This window comes from Callithrix jacchus, chromosome 1 (assembly GCF_049354715.1).
Source record: "Callithrix jacchus isolate 240 chromosome 1, calJac240_pri, whole genome shotgun sequence".
Lineage (NCBI taxonomy): Eukaryota > Metazoa > Chordata > Mammalia > Primates > Cebidae > Callithrix > Callithrix jacchus.
Window position 1 is genome coordinate 179,825,685 of NC_133502.1, and position 23,135 is coordinate 179,848,819.

Sequence of the window (23,135 nt, forward strand, 5' to 3'; positions counted from 1 at the left end):
GCATTTATTGGGTAGAGGCCAAGAATGCTGCAAAAAAATCTTTAAAATGCATGGGACACCCCCACAGCAAAGGGTTATCTAGTCCCAAAATGTCAGTAGTGCCAGGGTCAAGAAACAGATATAAGCCAAATATTTTTGTTTTAGCTGAGTAGAATTATTTTTTAGATTTATCACTGCTTAGAACAGTTACCAATATAGAGTTCTTTTTAAAAGACTGGTTAAGACATAATGGTTAAACTTAGGCAAAAAGAATTAACATTGAACAGTGATGAAAGATTCTAAAGAAAAATTTAAATATTAAAACCTTTATTAAGACATCTAAAATATATATTGAAGAACAAAACTGAGATAACTTTTAAGGTACCTTTGAGCTTTCTAAAAATAGAATTCTTTGATGTTCTCTTTAAATATTACTTGGACCAAGCAGACTCTTGCCATTGTGCTGAATAGGCTTGAAATCAAGCTGATCAAGTTGATGATTTGTAAAAACAAAATCTACCAGGATTTAGGATTGTTCCACTCTTAGCAGGAGGTGGTGTGATCTGCATTATCATGTTGGATGCAAAAATTTCTAAGGTGTAGGCACCTTTGAATATGAGAGATGAAAGATGTGCAGTCGTAGGCAAGATGTTCTGGTCACTTCCCTGAAAGAGGGAATGAAAGAGAATTAACCACAGATTTATCCTTCTGCTTATGATACTGCTTTTACCTTGGCCAGTGATACAGTTAGAAGTGATCCACAAACTTTGCTCAGGCTTCCTTAATCACTAATTATAGAATGTCATTAAGTCTTTTGGAATACAATTTAAAATTGTAAGACACAAAGTAAAAGCTGGTAAAGATAGATAAGTAGGTGTCAAATATATGCCTCTTGGCCTTTTCCGCCATTCTTGTCCAAGCTCCATTTTCCACATTTTATTCATTATGCCTGTCTGTCTCACCAGGCCATGAGCTCCTTTAGAGAAGAAACTGTAGATACCTTTTGTATTCCCAGCCCATGACACAGAGCCTGGCACATAATAAGCACGTGGTAAAGAGAGACAAAGTGAATGAGTGGCAGAAATCCTGAGTCCAGATGCTGTTAATCCTCTAGCTCTAGCTGTTCTTTTCCAGGACAAGCCAACAATGTGTAGAAAACCTGGCTAGAGAATTATTTTCCCCTACTGTATCACATTTGATTAAGTTGCAGGAAGCCTCATTCCATCACCTGTGTTAATGGAGTAGGCCAGATGTTCCTTTGAACACAGTCCTGCAGAACTACCTAGAGTAGATTTCCTTCATATGATAAAACTCTACTCTGCTTGGGCTCATGTCTTGGTTTTTCATTTATATATTACTAGAACTTTTTATCCTTTACTGGAATTAATATGGTGTTCTCTTTTCTCTGTTTAAATAGCTGTAAGCACTTTGACTGAATCAACATTGAAGAATGTCCCTCAAGTGGTAAATGTGCAGGAATTGAAGAATAACCCTGCAACTCCTTCCGCAGCGATGGGGTATGTTCTGACTTTACAGTGTTTCAGCCCCTAGCTACTTCTGTAGTCGCGGTGGACTGCCTGCAGAGGGCAGCAGCGCCACTGTCACAGTCTGGTTTTCCTGCCCTGCCTTAGGTTATAAGGGCATGTGGGCGGCTAAGCCTGCCTACACGATACGTTTTCAGGAGATTGTCCTATTTAACTGGCCAGTGACAGTTGCCTCACAAACCTTTAAAGTTTATCTTGATGCTGTATGCTCAGTTTCTGTTTGCCGTGTATAAGTCTGTGTGGTTCACATTAGGTGTGCAGTTTGATTTTTCTTTTCTTTTTTTTTTTTGAGACGGAGTTTCGCTCTTGTTACCCAGGCTGGAGTGCAATGGCTCGATCTCAGCTCACCACAACTTCCGCCTCCTGGGTTCAGGCAATTCTTTTGTCTCAGCCTCCTGAGTAGCTGGGATTACAGGCACGCACCACCATGCCCAGCTAATTTTTTGTATATTTAGTAGAGACAGGGTTTCACCATGTTGACCAGGATGGTCTCGATCTCTTGACCTCATGATCCACCTCCCTTGGCCTCCCAAAGTGCTGGGATTAGAGGCTTGAGCCACTGCGCCTGGCCTTTTTAATTGTCCTGGGGGTTCCAGAGTTGATGCTTTGGGTCTGATGCAGACTTGATTCTGGAAACTTTAATCTCAAGGGTGACACTTTCCTCCCTCATTTCCCTTCTCCAGGTATTTCTGTTCTTCCCATTTCTTTTGCTTTTGTATTAAAAAAAAAAAAAAGTCTTTTAAGGCCGGGTGCAGTGGCTCATGCCTGCAATCCCACCACTTTGTAAAGCTGAGGTGGGGGGATCACAAGGTCAGGAGTTCAAGACTAGCCTGGCCAATATGGTGAGACCCCATCTCTACTAATAATACAAAAATTAGCCAGGTGTGGTGGCATGTGCCTGTAGTCCCAGCTACTCAGGAGGCTAAGGCAGGAGAATCGCTTGAACCCAGGAGGTGGAGGTTGCAGTGAGCCAAGATTGCACCACTGCACTCCAGCCTGGGCGACAGAGCAAGACTCCATCTCAAAAAAAAAAAATCCTTTAAAAGACAGCAGCTCTGTTTGGAGACTCTAGCTTCTCTGCCATGCTGTGTTTAAGGGCTAAGTCATTGCTGGTGGAGCTCACTTATTTTTGTTGTTGGTGGTGGTGGTGGTGGTTGTTTGTTTTTTTGAGACAGGGTCTCACTCTGTCACCCAGGCTGGAATGCAGTATGATCATGGCTCACTGTAGCCTCAACCTCTTGGCCCAAGCCATGCTCTCATCTCAGCCTCCCAAGAAGCTGTTGGGACTACAGGCAATGCCACCACACCCAGCTAATTTTTTTCATTTTTTGTAGAGATGAGGTTCTTACCATGTCACCCCAGGCCGGTCTTAAACTTCTGGGCTCAAGTAATCCTCTTGCCTCATCCTCGCAAAGTGCTGTGATTACAGGCAAGAACCACTATGCCTAGCTCACTTGTCTTTAGTCCTCATCTGTGTTCAGAATTCAAGGTGCTGACTCCCTCCCACTGCCCTGGGCAGGTTCACAGAACATGCCTGTGCCCTGCTTTGCCCTGCATATTTTGCGATCACGATCCCTTTAAACCAGCCACCATCCCCTGTGGCATAGGAAAGAGTTGAGGGACATTTCCTCACTTAGAAAACTAGTATCAGATTTCAGGGAGTTAGTATCTGGTACCATGATTAGTCTAGCGGCAAGAAGGGCAGCCACAGACTCTGTGGTTCTCCACAGGGTGTTCACCCTCTGCAGTCCCATAGAGCAGATCTGCCATGGCTCTGTTTTCCCTCTCTCAAGTGACCTTGCCTCACTAGTCCACTGGCCTCTTTTTTTCCATGTTGTTCTGTTTATCAACACTGCTTGTCTGAGGAATTTTTAGTTATCTCAGGGCCATACTAGCAGCCAAAAAACAGGCCTTCTCTATTACTATTTTATAGTGACCTTGGAGCCTTGGTATGCTGTTTAGACCAAGATGGTATTTGTGGTTGCTGCAAACTTTTCAAGGGAAAGAACTATGCATTACCGTATAGGTACTGTAGCCAGATTCCCAACATAGGGAAGGCAGGGAAAAGCCACCGAAGGCAGAATGTTACGTAAGTGGGGAAAATTCAGCATATCGTACAGGAAGTATTATCTGGTATTTCTGAGATACATTCAGTGCTAGCATGCTAACTATATATGAGAAGCACCTTTTGGAGATTCTGCTTTTCCATTTCTCAAGCTTCATTTCCCTAAATGGTTCATCTGAGCTGATCTTTGATGAACACTTTGTTAAAGGACTAATAATGAGTTTACTCTTTCTGACAAGAAAAAAAACTCAGACTTAAGAAATCTTGAAGAAACTTTAAGATGTTCTGTTCTCCACAGACTTGGACTGTGGTCTACTTGTTTCATGTGTATGCCCAGCATGGTGCCTGAAACATAGAAGCACTGCTTTTCAATAATCATTTATTGAAGAAAAGGTAAACTCCAAACATAAATTGAAAAATGAAAATTGATATTTACTGTCACTCCCCAGGAAAGATTGAGAGAATATGCTCATTGTAAAATAACTTCAGACTCTTTTAAACAGTAGTTTCCTAAGTGTATTTTAAGTATTTAACTTTGCAGCTAGCTTTTCTCAGTGGTATTTTACAGAAGGTTTATTATAGGGTGAGCTTACGTATTTCTGCCATTGGTGTATTTTATATTCATTGGCCTCATCCATTCAGTTCACTGGAAGAGTGTTTATCTGGCGCCAACCCCCAGCTATTCAAACTCCTTTGCAGTGCTCCATCGCTTGATCAGCAGATTCTTACACAGCATCTGCTGTGAGCATGATGCTACCATGGGTACTAGAGATGTGGTAGTGAATAAGACATACCAAGCAAGAAGACAGCCGGGAAACTGCCAATTACACAAACGCTTATTTAGTTGTAATGTAGTAAAGTCAGTGAAGGAGGAGTACAGGGTGCTAGGAAAGCCAAAACAAGGCAGTCTGATGAAGTCAGGTTGAGAAAGTGTTTGATGAGGAAATGATCTTCTAGCTGAAATTTATATGATGACCAGAAGTTGCTAGGCAGAGTGGTGAGAAGAGTGTTCTGGAAAAGGGAGTGCAGGAAGTGTGAAAGCCAAAACCTGGGAAGGGGCAGAACATGTTTGAGGAGCAGTGGAAAGGTGGCTGGAATGACTAGAGTCCTGGCAGGAAGGAAGTGGAAAATGAAGAAAGTGGGGCAAATGACATTAGAAGAGGTGGGATTTTTATTTTATTTATTTTTTTGTTTAGTTGTACCAAAGTACACCAGATACAGCATTCCTTTGAGAACTTTTGGTGTGCATTCATTCATTTATTCATTCTTTCAACAAATACTTAATGAGCATTTTCTGGGTGCCACATACTGTTCTTAGGTGCTGGAGGTAAACTACCCGTTTTGTTGTAACAAAGTAGACTGAAAAAACTAACAGACTGGTGATTATTTGGAGAGACAAACAATAATCAAAACAAATAAGTGAAATATATAATATACTAGATGGTGATATGGTGTGATGGAGAAAGTTAAAGCAGGGGAAAGGATTAGTGAGTATTGTCTGAACATGGTTTTATAATTTTAAATAGGGTGGCCCTGGAAAGGTGACCTTTGAATGAAGAGAAAGGCCAGACAGCAGGTCTCATGAATATCTCAGGGAAGAAAGTTCCAAGCACAGGGTCTGTAGCAGGAGCATGTCTACAAGTTCAAGAGCGAGTCAGGAGGAAGAACGCTGGGGGATGAGGTCAGGGAAGATGTTGGTGGACAGTGTCTATTTGAGTTCTTTGGGGTATGTATGTAGGAGTAGAATCACTGGATCACATAGCTCAAACTGGTTTATAGAGGTCCTGCACCATTTTTCATTCCCAACAGCAACGTATGGGGTTCAGTTTCGCCACATCCTCACCAACACTCGTTATTGACTACCTTTTTTTGAGATGGAGTTTCGCTCTTGTTACTCAGGCTGGAGTGCAATGGCGCAATCTCGGCTCACCGCAACCTCCGCCTCCTGGGTTCAGGCAATTCTCCTGCCTCAGCCTCCTGAGTAGCTGGGATTACAGGCACATGCCACCGTGCCCAGCTAATTTTTTGTATTTTTAGTAGAGACGGAGTTTCACCATGTTGACCAGGATGGTCTCAATCTCTTGACCTGGTGATTCACCCACCTCGGCCTCCCAAAGTGCTGGGATTACAGGCGTGAGCCACTGTGCCTGGCCTTGACTATCTTTTTGATCATAGCCATCCTAGTGGTATAAAATGGTATCTCAAACTAACAGTGATTTTGATTTCCATTTTCCTAATGGCTAGTGATGTTGAGCATCTTTTTCTGTGCTTATTGGACAGTTGTATCTTCTTTAGAGAAATACCTATTTAGTTCCTTTGCCCTTCTTTAAAATTAGGTAAAAATCTAGTCCAGTTTATCTGTTTTTTTCTCTTGTTGCTTGTGCTTTAGGTGTTACATGTAAGAAACCATTGCCTAATCCAGGGTCATAAAGATTTACACCTATGTTTTCTTTGAAAAGTTTGTGGTTTTAGCTCCTATTTATATCAGGTCTCTGATCCATTTGGAGTTAATTTTTGTAAATGGTGTGAGGTAGAGATCCAACTTCATTGTTTTTAATGTGGATTTCCAGTTGTCCCAGCACCACAGCATATTTTTTCCATCCTTCCTTTCAACTTATTTTGTCTTTTTATTTAAGATGGAATTCTTGTAGCACAACAATGTGAATGTACTTAATACTACCGAACTACATGTACACTTAGAAATCATTACTTTCATGATGGCAGATTTTGTTACATGTATTTACCACAAAAAACTTTTTTTTTTTTTTTTTTTTTTTTTTTTAATAAAATGGATTTCTTGTAGACTAGGGGTCCCCAACCCTGGGCTGCAGACCAGTAAGTGTCTGTGGCCTCTCAGGAACCAGGCCACACAGTAGGAGGTGAGCGGCAGGCAAGCGAGCATCACCACCTGAGCTCCACCCACTGTCACATCAGAGGCAGCACTGGATTCTCATAGGAGCATGAACCCTGTTGTGAATTGCACATGCAAAAGATCTAGATTGCGTGTTTCTTATGATAATCCAACTGAATAAAATATAAAATTATAGCCTCATGATCTAAGATGGAACAGTTTCATGCCGACACCATCCATCCTCTGCTGTCCATCTGTGGAAAAAATTGTCTTCCACAAAACCAGTCCCTGGTGCCAAAAAGGTTGGAGACCACGGTTGTAGACAGTATGTAGTGGGCTTTAGCTTGCTTTTTTTTTTCTTGACCATCTAGGACTTTTAATTGGAATGATTTGATCACTTACCTTAAGTGCAGTTATTGACATGTTTGGGTTTAACTCTATTACATAGCTATTTGTTTCTGTTTATCCCATCTGTTTGTTGTTCAGTTTTTCTGCCTTTCGGATTGAATATCTTTATGATTCTATCTTTTTTGTTGACTTATTGGCTATAACTTGGTGTTATTTAAGTGCCTACATTAGGGTTTATAATAAACATCTTCAACTTATCACAGACTATCTTCAAGTGATATTATATTACTAAAGAATAGTGTGAGAATCTGACAACAGTATTCTGTTTTCTCCCTTCACCATCTTTATGCTGTTGTTGTACATTTACTTCCACTTGTACTGTAAACCTCATGACACATTGTTATAAACAGTTGACTATCTCCCCCTCCCCAGCCTCCCCAAGACAGAGTCTTGTTCTGTCACCAGAGCAGGAGTGCAGTGGTGCTATCTTGGCTCACTGCAACCTCTGCCTCCCAAGTTCAAGTGATTTTCTTGCCTCAGCCTCCCAAGTAGCAGGGATTACAGGCGCCCGCTATCACACCCAGCTAACTTTTATATTTTTAGTAGAGATGGGGTTTTGCCATGTTGGCCAGGCTGGTATCAAACTCCTGACTTCAGGTGATCTGCGTGCCTCAGCCTCCCAAAGTGCTGGGATTACAGGCGTGAGCCACTGTGCCTGGCCTCCTTTTTCATATTTAATGTGGCTTTTTTCAAAGCTCTAATGCAGTTCCAACTTACATTATTTAAGTTACTTAGCATCTAAACATTCATACAGGAAATACAATTTGCTTTAACAAACTTTTGGATACTATTTTGGAGAATGTGTCTTGAAGACATTAAATTTACCAATGGAGAAAGTAGGTGGCAGTTATATTTCTGTTGACAGACGTCAAGCACTCCCAAGAATTGAATATAGAGTGTTTGTTTTCGGTATATTCCATCATTTTGATTCTTTTTCCCTGTTGATTTGTTTCTTCGGTTACTCTTGATAAGATAAAGATGCATGTGAGAGTGATTAAAATTTACCAAAATAAAACATAACCAGGTCTCTTGTTTTTTGTGCTTTTTAAAATCCTGAAATAAGTTAAAGAGCAAGAGGTTGAAGCCTTTTACAACAATGGGATGAGTATTTACCTTGTTAAAGTTCACTAAAGTTAAAGGTACCAACAGCAAAGAGCCCAGGTGACATTTTAATGCTTCACAACCCAATTTTATAATTGTGTGTAGAGTACACATCCATAGAACATGCGTGCATTTGTCTGCCTGAGTTGGCATGTAGTGCTGGTAATGTGTGACCAAAAACAGAAAAAAAAAAATAACTCTTCTGTGTTTTAATGTTCCCCAAGAACCCAAGTTTCCAAACTCTTAGTGATATGTGCCTTTGTTGCTCATTTCTGAACCAGGAATTGTATTGTTGCCAGTAATGTCCATGTCATTTGTAGACTCATTCAATAAAGAGATGTCTCTTTGGGGCTCTATTACAACACCACTTTCTCTTTACAGTCCTTTGATTTTGTTTTTCATGTATAGAACAAAGAATATCTGATGAATTTCTGATATTTTTCAGCTCCATATTGCTAAAAAGTAGAATAAAGTCATCTAAAATACAGGTACTTCTGAATTTGGCTTTTCTATATCTTGAACATTTGTAGCTATTGATTTGCATTGTTTTGGTTCATGATCATGCACAAACCTTTGAACATACTTGTTTGAGAGTATACTGTTCTTTTCTGTTCGCTGCCTTGGATCTTGGTAGAGATTTCTTGAATCTGATCTGTTAGTTCGTTTCTTGGCTGATTGCACTGAAGAGCATTTCTCTGCAGGGGTGTCACGTGGCCTGGGGTGTAGGTACTGTGAATCCTAATTTTGTGTGTTTAGGGATTTAGGATACCCAGGAGATGCATAGCATTATCACAGGTAAATAGAATAATAATTACATTTGGTTTTATTCATGTATAATTTACTGTCATGTCACAACTGAATTTTGGCTATAAAAATTTTTCTAAAATTTGGCTAAATTGCTGCTTTTATTTTTATTTCTGATTTCTGTTTGTCTTTGGGAAAGCATGAAAGAGTTTCCTTTCCCTTGTGATCCTTTTGAGCTCAAACCCTTTCTCTAAGCAAGTCAGCTGTGTCCACCCAGGTAGTGCTCAGGGCCCAGCAGTCTCACACCTTCTTTTCCTCTGGTACAGATTCAGCAGAGGTGAGGGGGGAGCACTGTACTTGTATTACCTGCTTGGTAAGCTATCTCAGGGGAACAGGGATGTGTTTCTCCAGAGAGATGCACATGTATAGCTGCTTCTGGCTTCAGCAGAAGCATGAAATGGGGTTTGTTTCATTGAACATAAGTTTGGGTTTTCTTCTTTCTTAGTCTAATAAAGTCTGTTTAGGAAGATTCCTGTGTTATTCCAGCAGAGAATCTCAGTGTGCTCGTGAGGTTTGTTAAGTTGTTTGATAATTTTCTTCTGTGAGTCACAAGCCTGTCTCTTATCTTCTAAGTTAATTTTTTGATAGAAAATACAAATCCTCCCTAAATCTAGGGGGACTCTGAAAAATAACCAAATTCTACAACTACTGCTGTTATATATACCAGTCAGAGTAGCTCTGGGCTGACAACAGATAAATTGGTTGAAAAAATTGCCCCTAGGAGCCAAGAACTTTTGTGTGATTGCACTAACAGGTAGTTTTCCCATATGTGAACACTAGTTATTGAAATAACAGTTCCTTGCATATAGTATTCACCTACTTCATAGTTAACAAAAGATGATGAGTGCTCTTTCTGTGAATAGGGGTATAATTTTCATGCTGTAGCAAAGATGCAGGTTGGGAATGGAACCAGTGGTACATTTGAATACCTCGGATGCAGACCTGGTGAGCCCTGGGCTCTTCGGGATAGCTGCTCTGAGAAGCTAAGATCTCTTCTTTGGGTAGCACCGTTGTGGCAGCAGTGAATTGGATGCATAGGTGGCAGAGAACTAGATGCTTCCCACAGAGCCTGCTGATCGTCCTTTTAGACTTGGGTAAGAGAATCAGGAATTCCCCATGTGGTCTACAATAAGGGGAAGGGTCAGGGAGGAGGAGGGCTTATACTCTGGATAACAAAAAGATCTAGTTCTTGAATGGTTACTAATTTTTTTCTTAGGATTGGAGAAATAAAATAAGTTTAAGGCTACTGCTTTGACTCTCATGCTAAAACCCAAAGTTCATTTTTTAAAATTTATTTTTCAAAAAAATGTCAAATGAGTTGGAGAGGGGTCCCATGTATCTGTATCCTACCCAAAACTGGTATTCTATATTGGACAGAAGGTTGGCTTGAGAATGAATGTGATTTTTACCCAGTTATGCCTTTCTATGAGTATATGCTTTGTGTGTTTTTCAGTTCTTCAGTGCCCTACTCCACAGCCAAAACACCTCACCCAGTGTTGACCCCAGTGGCTGCTAACCAAGCCAAACAGGTAACTTACTGATTTTTATACGTTTTGTTTTGGGTTTTTTTTGTTTTTTTTTTGAGTGGGAGTCTTGCTTCATTGCCTAGTCTGGAGTGCAGTGGCATGATCTTGGCTCACTGCATTCTGCTTCCCGAGCTCAAGTGATCCTCCCATCTCAGCCTCCCAAGTAGCTGGGATTACAGGCACCCACTGTAATTTTTGTATTTTTAGTAGAGATGGGGTTTCATCACATTGGCCAGGCTAGTCTTGAACTTCTGACCTCAGATGATCCACCCGCCTCAGCCTCCGAAAGTGCTGACATTACAGGTGTGAGCCACCATACCCGGCCTGATTTTTACATTAACATTCATGCTGTGTCTGTCTGTGTAAGTGAAGACCATACTGTTTTTAAGTCCTGATTTTGTTTAAATGAACCATAAGTCTTATAAATGCCCATGATCCTTTCCCCACAATTTATGCCACTCTTGACATGGCTGTTAATCAGAGTAGGTCAGTTGGGACATGATATTGTCTTCATGGGCCATTTAACGTTCTGTACCTAGTAATTTTGGGTCATGATTCTAATGCCATACATTTATATATGAGGTATTTTGCTTTGTAGTTTACTTTAACATTATCTCAGTTAAGCTATACAACAACCATGTACAGTAGGAGGATAGGTGTTTAGATATGTCTCACTGGTGAAGCAGCCTAGGCTTGAGTGACTAACGTAAACTCTCACAATGAGTAAATGGTGGAACCAGAGCTGGGACCCCAGGCTTCTGACTTCCTCCTGTCCATTGCTCAGATGGTTGGAAGGTCGGTCAGAAGAGTGCTGAAACTCTTCCTAAGAAATCCTGGTTTATCTGCCACTCTTACGTCTGTCTCTGAGATGAGTAGTTTGTGTTTGAGATCAGAATTTGAGATGGGATATCAGGACTTGCCTACTCTAAGTTCTCAAATATGTCTCTGTTCCTTAGTTTACCATAACTTAAAATGGCATTTAAGCATTTAGCATTTGATCTTTCTTCTGGAGGTATTTGTGTTCACCATGAAAAACACATGATAAAGTGTAAATCATGACAAGTGAGTGAAGGAACTTGAGATGGATAAGTCCAACAGTTTTGCTTTTGCTTTTAGCATAACATTGTAAATGCTTTGAGAGCTAGAACCATTTTATTCATTTACTCATTCATTAATTAATCTACCTAATATGCAAGTGCTTTTGATGTGTCAAGCACTGTGCTAGGCACTGGGAAGATAGCCGTGAACTAGGCCAGTGTGACTGCCTTCTTGGAGCTCGCAGAGTATTTCTGTTTTCATCCTTTAATATGATCTTACACGTGGTTGCTTAAATTGAGACCTTTTTTTGTTTGTTTTTCTTTTTGGTAATTTAAAAGTGTTTGTACTTATTTTAAATTATATTTTTACGTTTACATTTTACATGTTTCTTTGTTATAAAGACCGGTTAGTGGTTTAACATAAACATTTTGCTTGTTTTCTGTTATAGGGGTCTCTAATGAATTCCCTAAAGCCATCTGGGACTACACCAGCATCCAGTCAGTTATCATCTGGTGACAAAGCTTCAGGTCAATTTGCATTTTTATTTTCTTGAAAATAAAGGTGAAAGAAGAACTCCACAATAGGGGTTATTGTTCTAGATCACTGAGGCAGTTGCCGTAGGAAACAGGAGTCACATTTGACAAGATCAGGAGCGTTCAGGGTAGGTAGTATGGCCATAGACAGGAGCTCATATTTGAAAGACTTCAGGTAATGAAGAATTCTAGGAAATTAGTATGCCCTTCAATGGCTATGTAGACTTCTGGAATTTTGAGGTTAGTTCGAAAAATGATAGAGCAATAGGAGAAAAACCTCCCTCTAAATTATTTTCTTAAAATGAAGCAATAGTATTATCTTTTTCTTCCTTGTTGGATGATCACAGTTGAGAGAGGAGTGGATCCGAATGCTAAACGCTATTACTTCCACTGAAAGGAATTAAAAATTCTGTTGGTTCACAGTGACAAAAAGCCTATAATGTAGAGAAAGTAAAACAGATGTAAGATTTCAGAGTATATAAGGAGTCAATATTAATTAGATTTTTATGGCTCCACGTAACTTCTCCTACACTAACTCAGGCATGATTCTTATTAATTTGGTTTTCACAGTAACCGTGAGTGTTTGACCAGACACTTTGTCCAAGTGTCATTACCCAAACCAATTTGATGCAGAATGCTTTTACTTATTTACAATCTAATTTTCATGTGGGTCTTCCTCAGTGTCCCCTTTTGTTGGCTCCTTTATCATAGCCTACTTAATTTGGCCTGTATTACTTCCTTTTGCAAGGAATTACCTGTGTTGTCTGCAGTACTGCATTTTTACAACGCTCTGGATTCTGGCTTTTGTTTCAGTCATGCTCTTAAGTGAGTCTTCAAGCAAATTCTGTTAGGAATTGAACTTCATACATTAGCAGCCAGCTTCTCATAATCTCAGTTATACAATCTTTCTGACTTTCTCTGTAATCCCAAACTTTCTGATTGGATACTGGGTTTATCTTTAGTAACTGTTCCTTGCAGAAGAAAGCCATTATTGCATAAGCCAGAGTTGTATTCTAGAATTCAGAATGATATGAAACCATAGGTGGTATCATGTACGCCTCACATGAGAAGGAGGTATCCAGCACTTTTCAACTGGGACCTAAAGCTTTATGTTAAAAGGAAAATTTTATAGTGGAATTGTCAAAATTTTCAATTATTCGGGATTCAAGTTAAGAAATTTATTTTTGGGAGAGAGATCCACGATGGCCGACCACTGGCAGCTCAGGCTTGTAGCTCCCAGTGAAAGCACAGAGAACGAGAGGACGCCACACTTTCAGACAAATTTTTGTTGCTCGAGGACCAGGAGATTCCCAGCGGAGGATCCCCACGGGTCGCCAGCGCGACTCTTGCAGCCGGCGCTGCGGTTTTGCCGGTGCCCCGGCGCAGCGGTTCTTGGTGCAGAGTAAACAAGACTGGTTCCCCTTTTGGCCAACATTTGGAGCTGATTGAAGAAGGGATTCAGGAGGGAAGCCAGATGGGAGACTCCCGGACAGAAAAGCACCAAGAATCTGAATGCTGTTGTTTTAGCCGGCGCAGTGGGTTGCTCAGATTTTGGCGCTGGGAATAAACAAGTTGGACGTCCACTAAGAGACCTAATTTGAAAGTTGGTAATTACAAAGATGACAGGTAGATAAATTTACAACAATGGGAAGAAACCAGCCTAAAAAGTCTGAGAATACTCAAAATCAGAATGCCTCTCCCTCTACAGAGGATCACAGTTCCTCATCAACAGGGGAACGAGGCCTGATGGAGAACAAGTACATTTCATTAACAGAATCAGGTTTCAGAAGGTGTATAATAAAATTCTGTGAGTTAAAAGAACACGTTCTAGCCCAACGTAAAGAAACTAAGAACTTTGAAAAAAGATTTGACGAAATCCTAACGAGAATAGACAATTTAGAGAGGAATATAAGTGAATTAATGGAACTGAAGAATACTATAAGAGAACTCCTAAAAGTATGCACAGGTTCTAACACTCGAATTGATCAAGCAGAAGAAAGGATATCAGAGGTCAAAGACCAACTTAATGAAATGAAACGAGAAGACAAGATTAGAGAAGAAAAGGTAAAAAGGAATGAACAAAGTCTCCAAGAAATATGGGACTATGTGAAAAGACCTAATTTACGTTTGATAGGTGTACCTGAATGTCATGAAGAGAATGAATCCAAGCTGGAAAATATTCTTCAGGATATTATCCAGGAAAACTTTCCTAACCTAGTAAGGTGGGACAATACTTATCTCCAGGTAATACAGAGAACACCACAAAGATATTCCTCAAGTAGAGCAACTCCAAGACACACTGTTAGATTGTTAGATTCACCAGGGTTGAAATAAAGGAGAAAATTGTATGGGCAGCTAGAGAGAAAGGTCAGGTTACCTGTAAAGGGAAGCCTATCAGACTTACAGCAGATCTCTCAGCAGAACCCTATAAGCTAGAAGAGTGGGGGTTAATATTCAATATCCTCAAAGAAAAGAATTTTCAACCCAGAATCTCATATCCAGCCAAACTAAGCTTTATAAATGAAGGAAAAATAAAATTTTTCACAGACAAGCAAGCACTCAGATTTCATCACCACCAGGCCTGCTTTACAAGAGCTTCTGAAAGAAGCACTACACACAGAAAGGAACAGCCAGTATCAGTCATCCCAAAAACTTACCAAAAGATAAAGGGTATCTCCATAATGAAGTATTTATATCAACTAATGGGCAAAATAGCCAGCCAGCATTAAATGACAATATTAAACTCACAAATATCAATATTAATCCTGAATTTAAATGGATTAAACTCCCCAATCAAAGATACAGACATGCAAACTGAATAAAAAAGTCAAAACACATCGGCACTCTGTATCCAGATCCATCTCATAAGCAAGGACACACAAAGACTCAAAACAAAAGGTTGGAGGAAGACTCACCAATCAAATGGAGAGGAAAGAAAAACAAAACAAACAAACAAAAAAAAAGGAGTTGTAACTTTCATCTCTGACAAAATAGACTACGATAGTAACCAAGACTAAAAGAAACAAAGAAGGACATTACATAATGATAAAAAGATCAATGCAACGATAGGAGTCAATGATCATAAATACATATGCACCCAATACAAGGGCACCCAGATATATAAGACAAGTTTTCAATGACGTATAAAGAGACTTGGACTCCCACACTAATAGTGGGAGACTTTGTCACCACATCGTTAATATTCGACGGATCTACGAGATAGAAAATTAACAGACATTTATGCTTTGAACTCAGACCTGGAACAAGTAAACTCAGTGAATATTTATAGAATTCTTCACCCCAGGTCTGCAGAACATACATTTTTTTTAGTATCACATTACACCTATTTTGAAAGTGACCACATTAAATGGAAGCAAATCACTCTTCAGCACTTGCACAGCATTTCACAGATTTAAACGAAATATTGGTTGGCTGTTTGTTTGTTATTTTCTTTCCTTATTCCTTCCTGTCTCCACTGTTAAGCACAATCATCAGCATAGAAGAGGTTTTTAATACCTATTTCTAGATTGCATTCCAGCCTGGGCAATAGAGCAAGACTCCTGTTCTCTCTCTCCCTTTTCTCTTTCTCTTTCTTTCTTTAAAAAAAAAAAAAAATTTATTTTTATTTCTGGCTAATATTTTAGAAAAAGTTTTTGAAAGATCATATACCCTCACTTTTTTTAAGGACTTCATTGGAGAATTTTTTGTCATTCTTGAAGTTAGAATCAAAGAAACCTAAGGAACTTTGCTTTATGCATGTCTGGGCAAGTAGTGTGACTTGCAAAGAAATTTCCAAGATTTACCATTCACTGCTGATCATGAAGTCCTCTCTTTCATTAGGAGGTCTTCTGTTTTCACTTGCTGGGTAATCAAGGTTTAGAAAAGCACTTTTTATTTTTGGTAGGAAACTTCCCTGAAAGGTGCTATTTAAGAGTTTGCAAAAAGTTTCTTTTTTGAAAAAGAGCATTTCTAAAACCTCTAGAGAATAGTTCTTTTATTAATTAATAATGGAAATCCCTTCATTGTTTTTCTGATTGTAAAACTATTGCATGTCCAGAAAAGGTCTGTGGTGTAGAGCTATATAATGTAGAATGTGAAAGCTGCCTTACAGATTCTGTATTCCAGAGATCATGATTTTATGTATATCTCTTGAGGTTACTTCATTGTTTTTTTGTTTTTTGAGACGGAGTTTCACTCTTGTTACCCAGGCTGGAGTGCAATGGCGTGATCTCGGCTCACCGCAACCTCCACCTCCTGGGTTCAGGCAATTCTCCTGCCTCAGCCTCCTGAGTAGCTGACTTCATTGTTTTTTAAAGAAAAATATCCTATATACTGCATATTCTATATATACTCATTTTGTAACTTATGTCCCCTTCTCTGCCCCCACTTACAGTAAATGTCTTGGTCTTTCCAGGTCTGATACAGATCCACCTTACTCTTGATTTTGTATTTTTTTCTTCTTTTTGAGACAGAGGCTTGCTCTGTCACCCAGGCTAGAGTGCAGTGGTGCCATCTTGGCTCACTGCAACCTCTGCCTCCTATGTTAATGCGATTCTCCTGCCTCAGCCTCCTGAGTAGCTGGGGTTGCAGGCGCCCACCACCGCCCCCGGCTAATTTTGGTATTTTTAGTAGGGACTGGGTTTCACCATCTTGGCCAGGCTGGTCTCAAACTCCTGACCTCATGATCCACCCACCTCTGCCTCCCAAAGTGCTGGGATTACAGGTGTGAGCCACCTCACCTGGTCCTTACTCATTTTTAGAGCTGTCTACAACCTCATTGTATAGTTACACCCTGTTAAATTTAACTAGTACTCAGCTGATGATTTAGACTGTGATTTTTCATACTGTACACTATGTACCAGTAGTTTTAAAAATATTTGTACTACTGTCTACCCTGTGTTTATTTACTTTAGAATGTTCTTTTTTTCTTGTTGTTCTTTGGTTTCATTTTGTTTGATTTGGGCTTTCTAATGCAGTTTTCCTCTTCTCTGTCCCCCACTTCAGAGTAGAGCAAGGCCAGGCACAGTGGCTCTCGTCTGTAATCCCAGCACTTTGGGAGGCTGAGGTGGGTGGATCACCTGAGGTCAGGAATTTGAGACCAGCGTGGCCAACATGGTGAAACCCCATCTCTACTAAAGAATAAAAAATATAAAAAGTAGCTGGGCGTGGTGGCCCATGCTTGTAGTTCCAGCTACTTGGGAGGCTGACGCAGGAGAATCGCTTGAACTCAGGAGGCAGAGTTGCAATGAGCCAAGATTGAGCCACTGCACTCCAGCCTGGGCAACAGAGTGAGACTGTCTCTAAATAAATTAAAAAAGTAGAGCAGTAGGGAAAAGATTGAAGATTGTACCCAAACTATAAGTAAGTAGTTAGAGTGAAATTGAACATGGGGAGAATGATAGATAGCACTTTTAACCTTCTTGCATGTCTCTATATTATAGCAATCATGTTTTACATCTATAATTTTTTAAAAAGAGCATTATTATTTGTTAAATGCCAACAAAATATATGGAAAATGCAGAAATATATGTAGAAGTAAATAGCCTTAAAGTCACTACTCAGATATATTTAGTTTATGAACCTATTTCTCTTTTGGATTTTTGTGCTTCACTGTAGATTAATTTCAAATAATTATAAAGTTACATTATATATAGTTTTATTTACTTTTCTGGGGAGGAGCCTTAGCCTCACATTATAAGCATTTTCTCATACCGTTGAAATCTATAAGAATGTACTTTTTTTTTTTTTTTTTTTGAGACGGAGTTTTGCTCTTGTTACCCAGGCTGAAGTGCAATGACACGATCTCGGCTCAGCGCCACCTCCGCCTTCTGGGTTCAAGCAATTCTCCTGCCTCAGCCTCCCAAGTAGCTGGGACTACAGGCGCACACCACCATGCCCAGCTAATTTTTGTATTTTTACAAAATTAGAGATGGGGTTTCACCTTGTTGACCAGGATGGTCTCGATTTCTTGACCTCGTGATCCACCCTCCTCGGCCTCCCAAAGTGCTGGGATTATAGGTGTGAGCCACCGCACCCGGCCAAGAATGTACTTTAAAAACTACATTTAAACTGTACCAGAACTATTTTGGTATCTTTTCTGGAAAAGAGAGTATGGCACACCTTAGAGTGGAATTAACATTGACAGAGCCACAGAGCAATTTTAGATACCTCAAGTACAAGTGAGGCAATGTACTCAGCCCCCATGGCCCCTGGTGTGTCACAGAAGGCGCATGCAGTGTTGAGCAGCACCGCATGGGCTGAGCTACAGGGAATTCTACACTGGAATGATGTTTCTGTGTTTTTGTAATATTCTTTTTTTTTTTTTTTTTTCATAATTTCAGGGCCAGGGACAGCCAAGATAGAAACAACCGTGACTTCGACCCCATCTGCTTCTGGGCAGTTCAACAAGCCTTTCTCATTTTCTCCATCAGGGTCAGTAATGAACTTAAGTTTTGTGGCATATTACTAGCATCTAGCTTCCCCAAATTCCCCTTACAATTGTAGATATATTTAGCCAGTCACGGTGGCTCACACCTGTAATCCCAGCACTTTGGGAGGCCAAGGTGGGCGGATCACAAGGTCAAGAGATTGAGACCATCCTGGCCAACATGGTAAACCCTCATCTCTACTAAAAAATACAAGAATTTGCTGGGCCTGGTGGTGTGAACGTCTAGTCCCAGCTACTCAGGAGGCTGAGGCAGGAGAATCACTTCAACCCAGGAGGCAGAGATTACAGTGAGCCAAGATCATGCCACTATATTCCAGCCTGGCAACAGAGTAAGACTCTGTCTCAAAAAAAGAAAAAAAAATTTGTAGATGTATTTATATACTTATTAAATGTGTATGAACCCAGAGTTCTTACCACGTCAGTAATACATCTGATGGTAATGGCAGTAGTTTAATGTTTTTATATAAATTGATTTTCCCTTTGCATTTCAAGTCAATACATGTTTATTACATATTTGTGTATCTGTTTTGTTTTTTTTGCCTAAGCCTCATTTTCTTTGGGTTGTGAGTCTGTTAAATTGTATTGTTCATCTAGTTTGTCACACTGAGATGTTTCCATTCTGACACCATTTTGGGGGCCAGATGTGACATTCAAATTGGCTTTGCTGGACAAACATGGAACATGTTTGGCTCATGCCTATACTCCTAGAGCTTGGGGACACCAAGGTCAGGGGATTGATTGAGGCCAAGGAGTTGGAGACTGGCCTGGGCAACATAGCGAGACCTTGTCTCTACAAAAAATTTAAAAATTAACCAGGTGCAGGGGTTTACTTCTGTAGTCCCAGACACTTGGGAGGCTGAGGTCATAGGATCCTTGAACCCAGCAGTTTGAGGTTACTGTGAGCTATGATCACGCCATCGCACTCCAGCCTGGGCAACAGAATAAAACCCCATCTCCAAAAATAAAAAATAAAATAAAATAGGCTTACTGCATTGAGAGTGCAATATACTAAACTTCTTAGAGAATGTAATGAAAGATAATAGCCATTTTAAATTTGAGGTTTTATATAGATGTAGAAGAATCTGTTTTCGTTTCTTTTTTTAAAAAAAAAGTGATGACTGTACTTGTAAAGCTGAGTTGTTCTTAAAAATGAAAGAATCTTTTAAACCTCATCTCAAGATGAGCCTTTGTTAAGGTGCCTGTTCTCTGTGCTATGAGCACTCATGTTGAAACCTGTGTGAGCTGCTGAAGCATTCTCTTCCCTGCAGTGATGGGGTTAGACTCTGTGGAACTGAGATCAAAACATGTCAAAAGATTTTTTTGCTGTTGAAGCATTGTGCATTCAGTCCCATTAGAAAAGCCTCTTAAGTTCTTCAGTTTATACTTTTGTAACTGAAATCATACTAACCACAGTCTCTTTTTCCTGATTTTAATGTATTTTTTGAATGTCCTTCAGCCTAACATGTTAAGAGAAAAGAGGGTATTAGAATATTATTTGAGGGGGAAAGTAATAATATGTATTTTTTCTTTATTATAAATCATTATGTTTTATACTTCCCAAAGGTAATTTGGAGCAAATTTTAAAGAGTAGGTCAGTGCCAAGAATTATTGCATCCTTAAAGATGGCTAATAATCTTTACTTCTGTGAAATGATACTCTTCTTCCCCCCACCACACCCTTTTTTTTCTTTGCGGCAGTTTCATTCTGTAACCCAGGTCGGAGTGCAGTAGTGAGATCTCAGCTCACTGCAATCTTCGCCTCCCGGGTTCAAGCAATTCTCATGCCCCAGCCTCTCAAGTAGCTGGGATTACAGGTGTATACCACCACACCCGACTAATCTTTGTATTTTAGTAGAGATGGGGTTTTTGTCATGTTGGCCGGGCTCATCTTGAATTCCTGGCTTCAAGTGATCTACCTGCCTCAGCCTCCCAAACTGCTGGGATTGTAGGCATGAGCCACCGTGCCTGGCCCTCTTCCCATTTATACAATAACTTGGAAAAGTTGGGATCATTGAATCAATGGCTTGAGTCTTATTAGATAAAATGTCTTCACCAAGAAATGTTATGTTTTTATTTTTAATGTGATGGTCAAAAGTGTCTAAGTTATTCCATTATTTACTATTTTTGATGTGCTTGGTTCCTTATATTTTAAAACTAGTTTAAAATCTGATTTGAAGAGAGAGAGAGAGAGAGAGTGTGTGTGTGGTGTGTGTGTGTGTGTGTGTGTGTGTGTGTGAGAGAGAGAGAGAGAGACAGAGCAAGACTCTGGCTCAAAAAAAAAAAATCGCAGTGGTGCAATAATGGCATACTATAACCTCCACCTCCAGAACTGAGTGATCCTCTTGTCTAAGCCTCTCGAATAACTGGAACTACAGGTGTACACCACCACACCTGGCTGATTTTTGTTTTTTAATTTTTGGGTTTTGGTTTTGGGTTGTTGTTGTTGTTGTTGCTTATTTTTTGGGTTTTGGTTTTTGTAGAAACAGTGTTTCACCATGTTGTCCAGGCTGATCTCAAACTCCTGGGCTCAAGGAATTCACCTGCCTCAGCCTCTCCAAATGCTGGGATTACAGATGTGAGCCACCATGCCTGGCCTGAGTTTTTATCACAGTGAATAATCTGTTCTGATTTACACTTGTGTGGAATTTTCTTCCTTGGCTACGGTGTCTTCACTTACAGCATAAAGAAAATGTACAGAGGGAGAGAGAAGAGGGTGAAAGGAGTTAGAAAGTTTTTGAACTAAGTTTTCCCAGCCCTAAAACTCAGTTCTGTCAAAATGACAGAGATAAGCCTTCTATATCATTCTATTCAATGTTTTCCCTAGCAGGATGGGGCTCTCCAACATGCTCATCAGTCTTGGTGTGCGTCCTGAGAGGCTCTCCCTAATCCAGACCTTCCTTCTGTCCCCTCACTTGACAGACCATCTGCTCCAGCCCGCATTCCCACCTGCACATTCCTCCTGTGTCTCTACTGCTGTAGCTTTGCTCATTTGCAAGAAGTCCCCACTCAAACTTCTCCTACAGGAAGCCCAGCCGTCCCCCAACAGGCCCTCAACCTCTATCCCCGTCGTGTATCCTCCACAAACTGCTTCTTTCTGCTTAGAGGTTGTAGAATAGCTTTACTACTTCTGAGACAGGTGCTTTGACTCTGTTTATCTTCTAGATTTTAAATTCCTGAGGGTGGTTTGTATGAATGAATTATAAACTGGAATATTAAGAGGACAGTATTGTGCCTTGATTTGTTCCTTTTTAATTTCTCTTTTTCCACTTGTTAGGACTGGCTTTAATTTTGGGATAATCACACCAACACCGTCTTCTAGTTTCACTGCTGCGCAAGGTACAGACTCTGTGTTGAGTAGCATTACTTACGTGTTTTCCCTCAACAGCTACAGGTTATTTTTGTCCAGATGTTATCATTTGACTTGCTCCTGAGTCTTACTTACAGTATCTGCAGTAACCTCAGTGTTGATAATGTACATCAGAAATATTCTGAATGTGGGAGCCACGGTGGCTCAGGCACTGACTTGTCCTGGCGCTTAAGGAGGCGAGGCTACTCTTTCAAGGCCAGTCTGGGCAACATAGTTCATCCATTGGAAAAAAAAAGAGAGAGAAATATGCTGAATTTAAGAAACTGATGTGAAGGATTTCTATTTTCATAATTAAGGACAAGGAAAGGATTTGCTTCTGGAAAATCAGGACTGTGCTTTAACATTTAAATGTTAACATATGAAATAAAATTTCTCCATATTTTATGTCTGTAATTTAAAATTTCATCAATTTTTAGGGTGATTCTGTAGGGCAAGATAGACATAGTAACAGGCTGTAGAAATGAAAGACCACACTCTTTTTCCTTGATGACCTGCCAGCAAACACACTCATCCCATGTATGTTGTTAAAAATCCATCAATAGCATGTTTTTAATATTTAAAAGAATTTAAAGACCTATAAAGAAACCAGATCTATTTGTTAAGTGTCTTCCAGTTATCCATTTACAATTAAGTATTTTATTTTATCTTATTTTATTCACTTAGAGATGGAGTCTCACTCTTGTCACCCAGGCTGGAATATAATGGTACGATCTCGGCTCACTGCAACCTCCACCTCCTGGGTTCCAGCAATTCCCCTGCCTCAGCCTCCCAAGTAGCTGGGATTACAGGTGCCCACCACCATGCCCAGCTAATTTTGTGTTTTTAGTAGACATGGGGTTTCACCATGTTCAACAGGGGTTGGTCTCGAACTCCTGACCTCAAGTGATTCGCCTGCCTTGGCCTCCCAAATTGTTGGGATTATAGGCGTGAGCCACTGCACCCATCCCAGGTCTTTTATTTTGTTTTTCCAAGACGGAGTCTTGATCTGTTGCCCAGACTGGAGTGCAGTGGCACAGTTTTGGTTCACTGCAACCTCTGACTCCCAGGTTCAAGCAGTTCTCCTGACTCACCTTCTGAGTTGCCGGGATTACAGAACAGGCTCGTGCCACCACCCAGGTGTTGTTTTGTTTTTTGTTTTTCGTATTTTTACTAGAGACAGGGTTTCACCATGTTGGCCAAGCTGGTCTTGAACTCCTGACCTTGTGATCTACCCACCTTGACCTCCCAAAGTGCTGGGATTACAGGCATGAGCCACCATGCCTGGCCCAAGTCTTTTATTTTAAAAAGAAAGCATTTATTATAAAAATGTGTTTTCATTGAGGAAGATACGGAAATATTTAAAAGAATACAGGAGTTTAGAATCACATCACACCCCTTGGTAATAATTATTGCCATTCTTCTGTATTTCCTTCTGGGGGTTTTGTCTTTTACTTTTTTTTTTCCATTTAATACAGTCTCTTATAAATTTTCCA

At 40.1% G+C, this 23,135-nt stretch overlaps 1 protein-coding gene across 15 annotated transcripts in view; it reads left to right on the top strand.

Moving 5' to 3' along the window:
- The window catches only part of NUP214 (nucleoporin 214), a 104,738-nt gene that overhangs the window by 47,918 nt on the left and 33,685 nt on the right, over positions 1 to 23,135 (top strand). For all 15 annotated transcript variants that reach the window (XM_035260640.3, XM_035260647.3, XM_009004323.5 and 12 more), the window contains exons 24-28: positions 1,397 to 1,496; positions 10,206 to 10,281; positions 11,765 to 11,843; positions 18,191 to 18,281; positions 21,571 to 21,632. In XM_035260640.3, the coding sequence (XP_035116531.1) occupies positions 1,397 to 1,496; positions 10,206 to 10,281; positions 11,765 to 11,843; positions 18,191 to 18,281; positions 21,571 to 21,632 (408 nt within the window). The remainder of the gene's footprint in view (positions 1 to 1,396; positions 1,497 to 10,205; positions 10,282 to 11,764; positions 11,844 to 18,190; positions 18,282 to 21,570; positions 21,633 to 23,135) is intronic.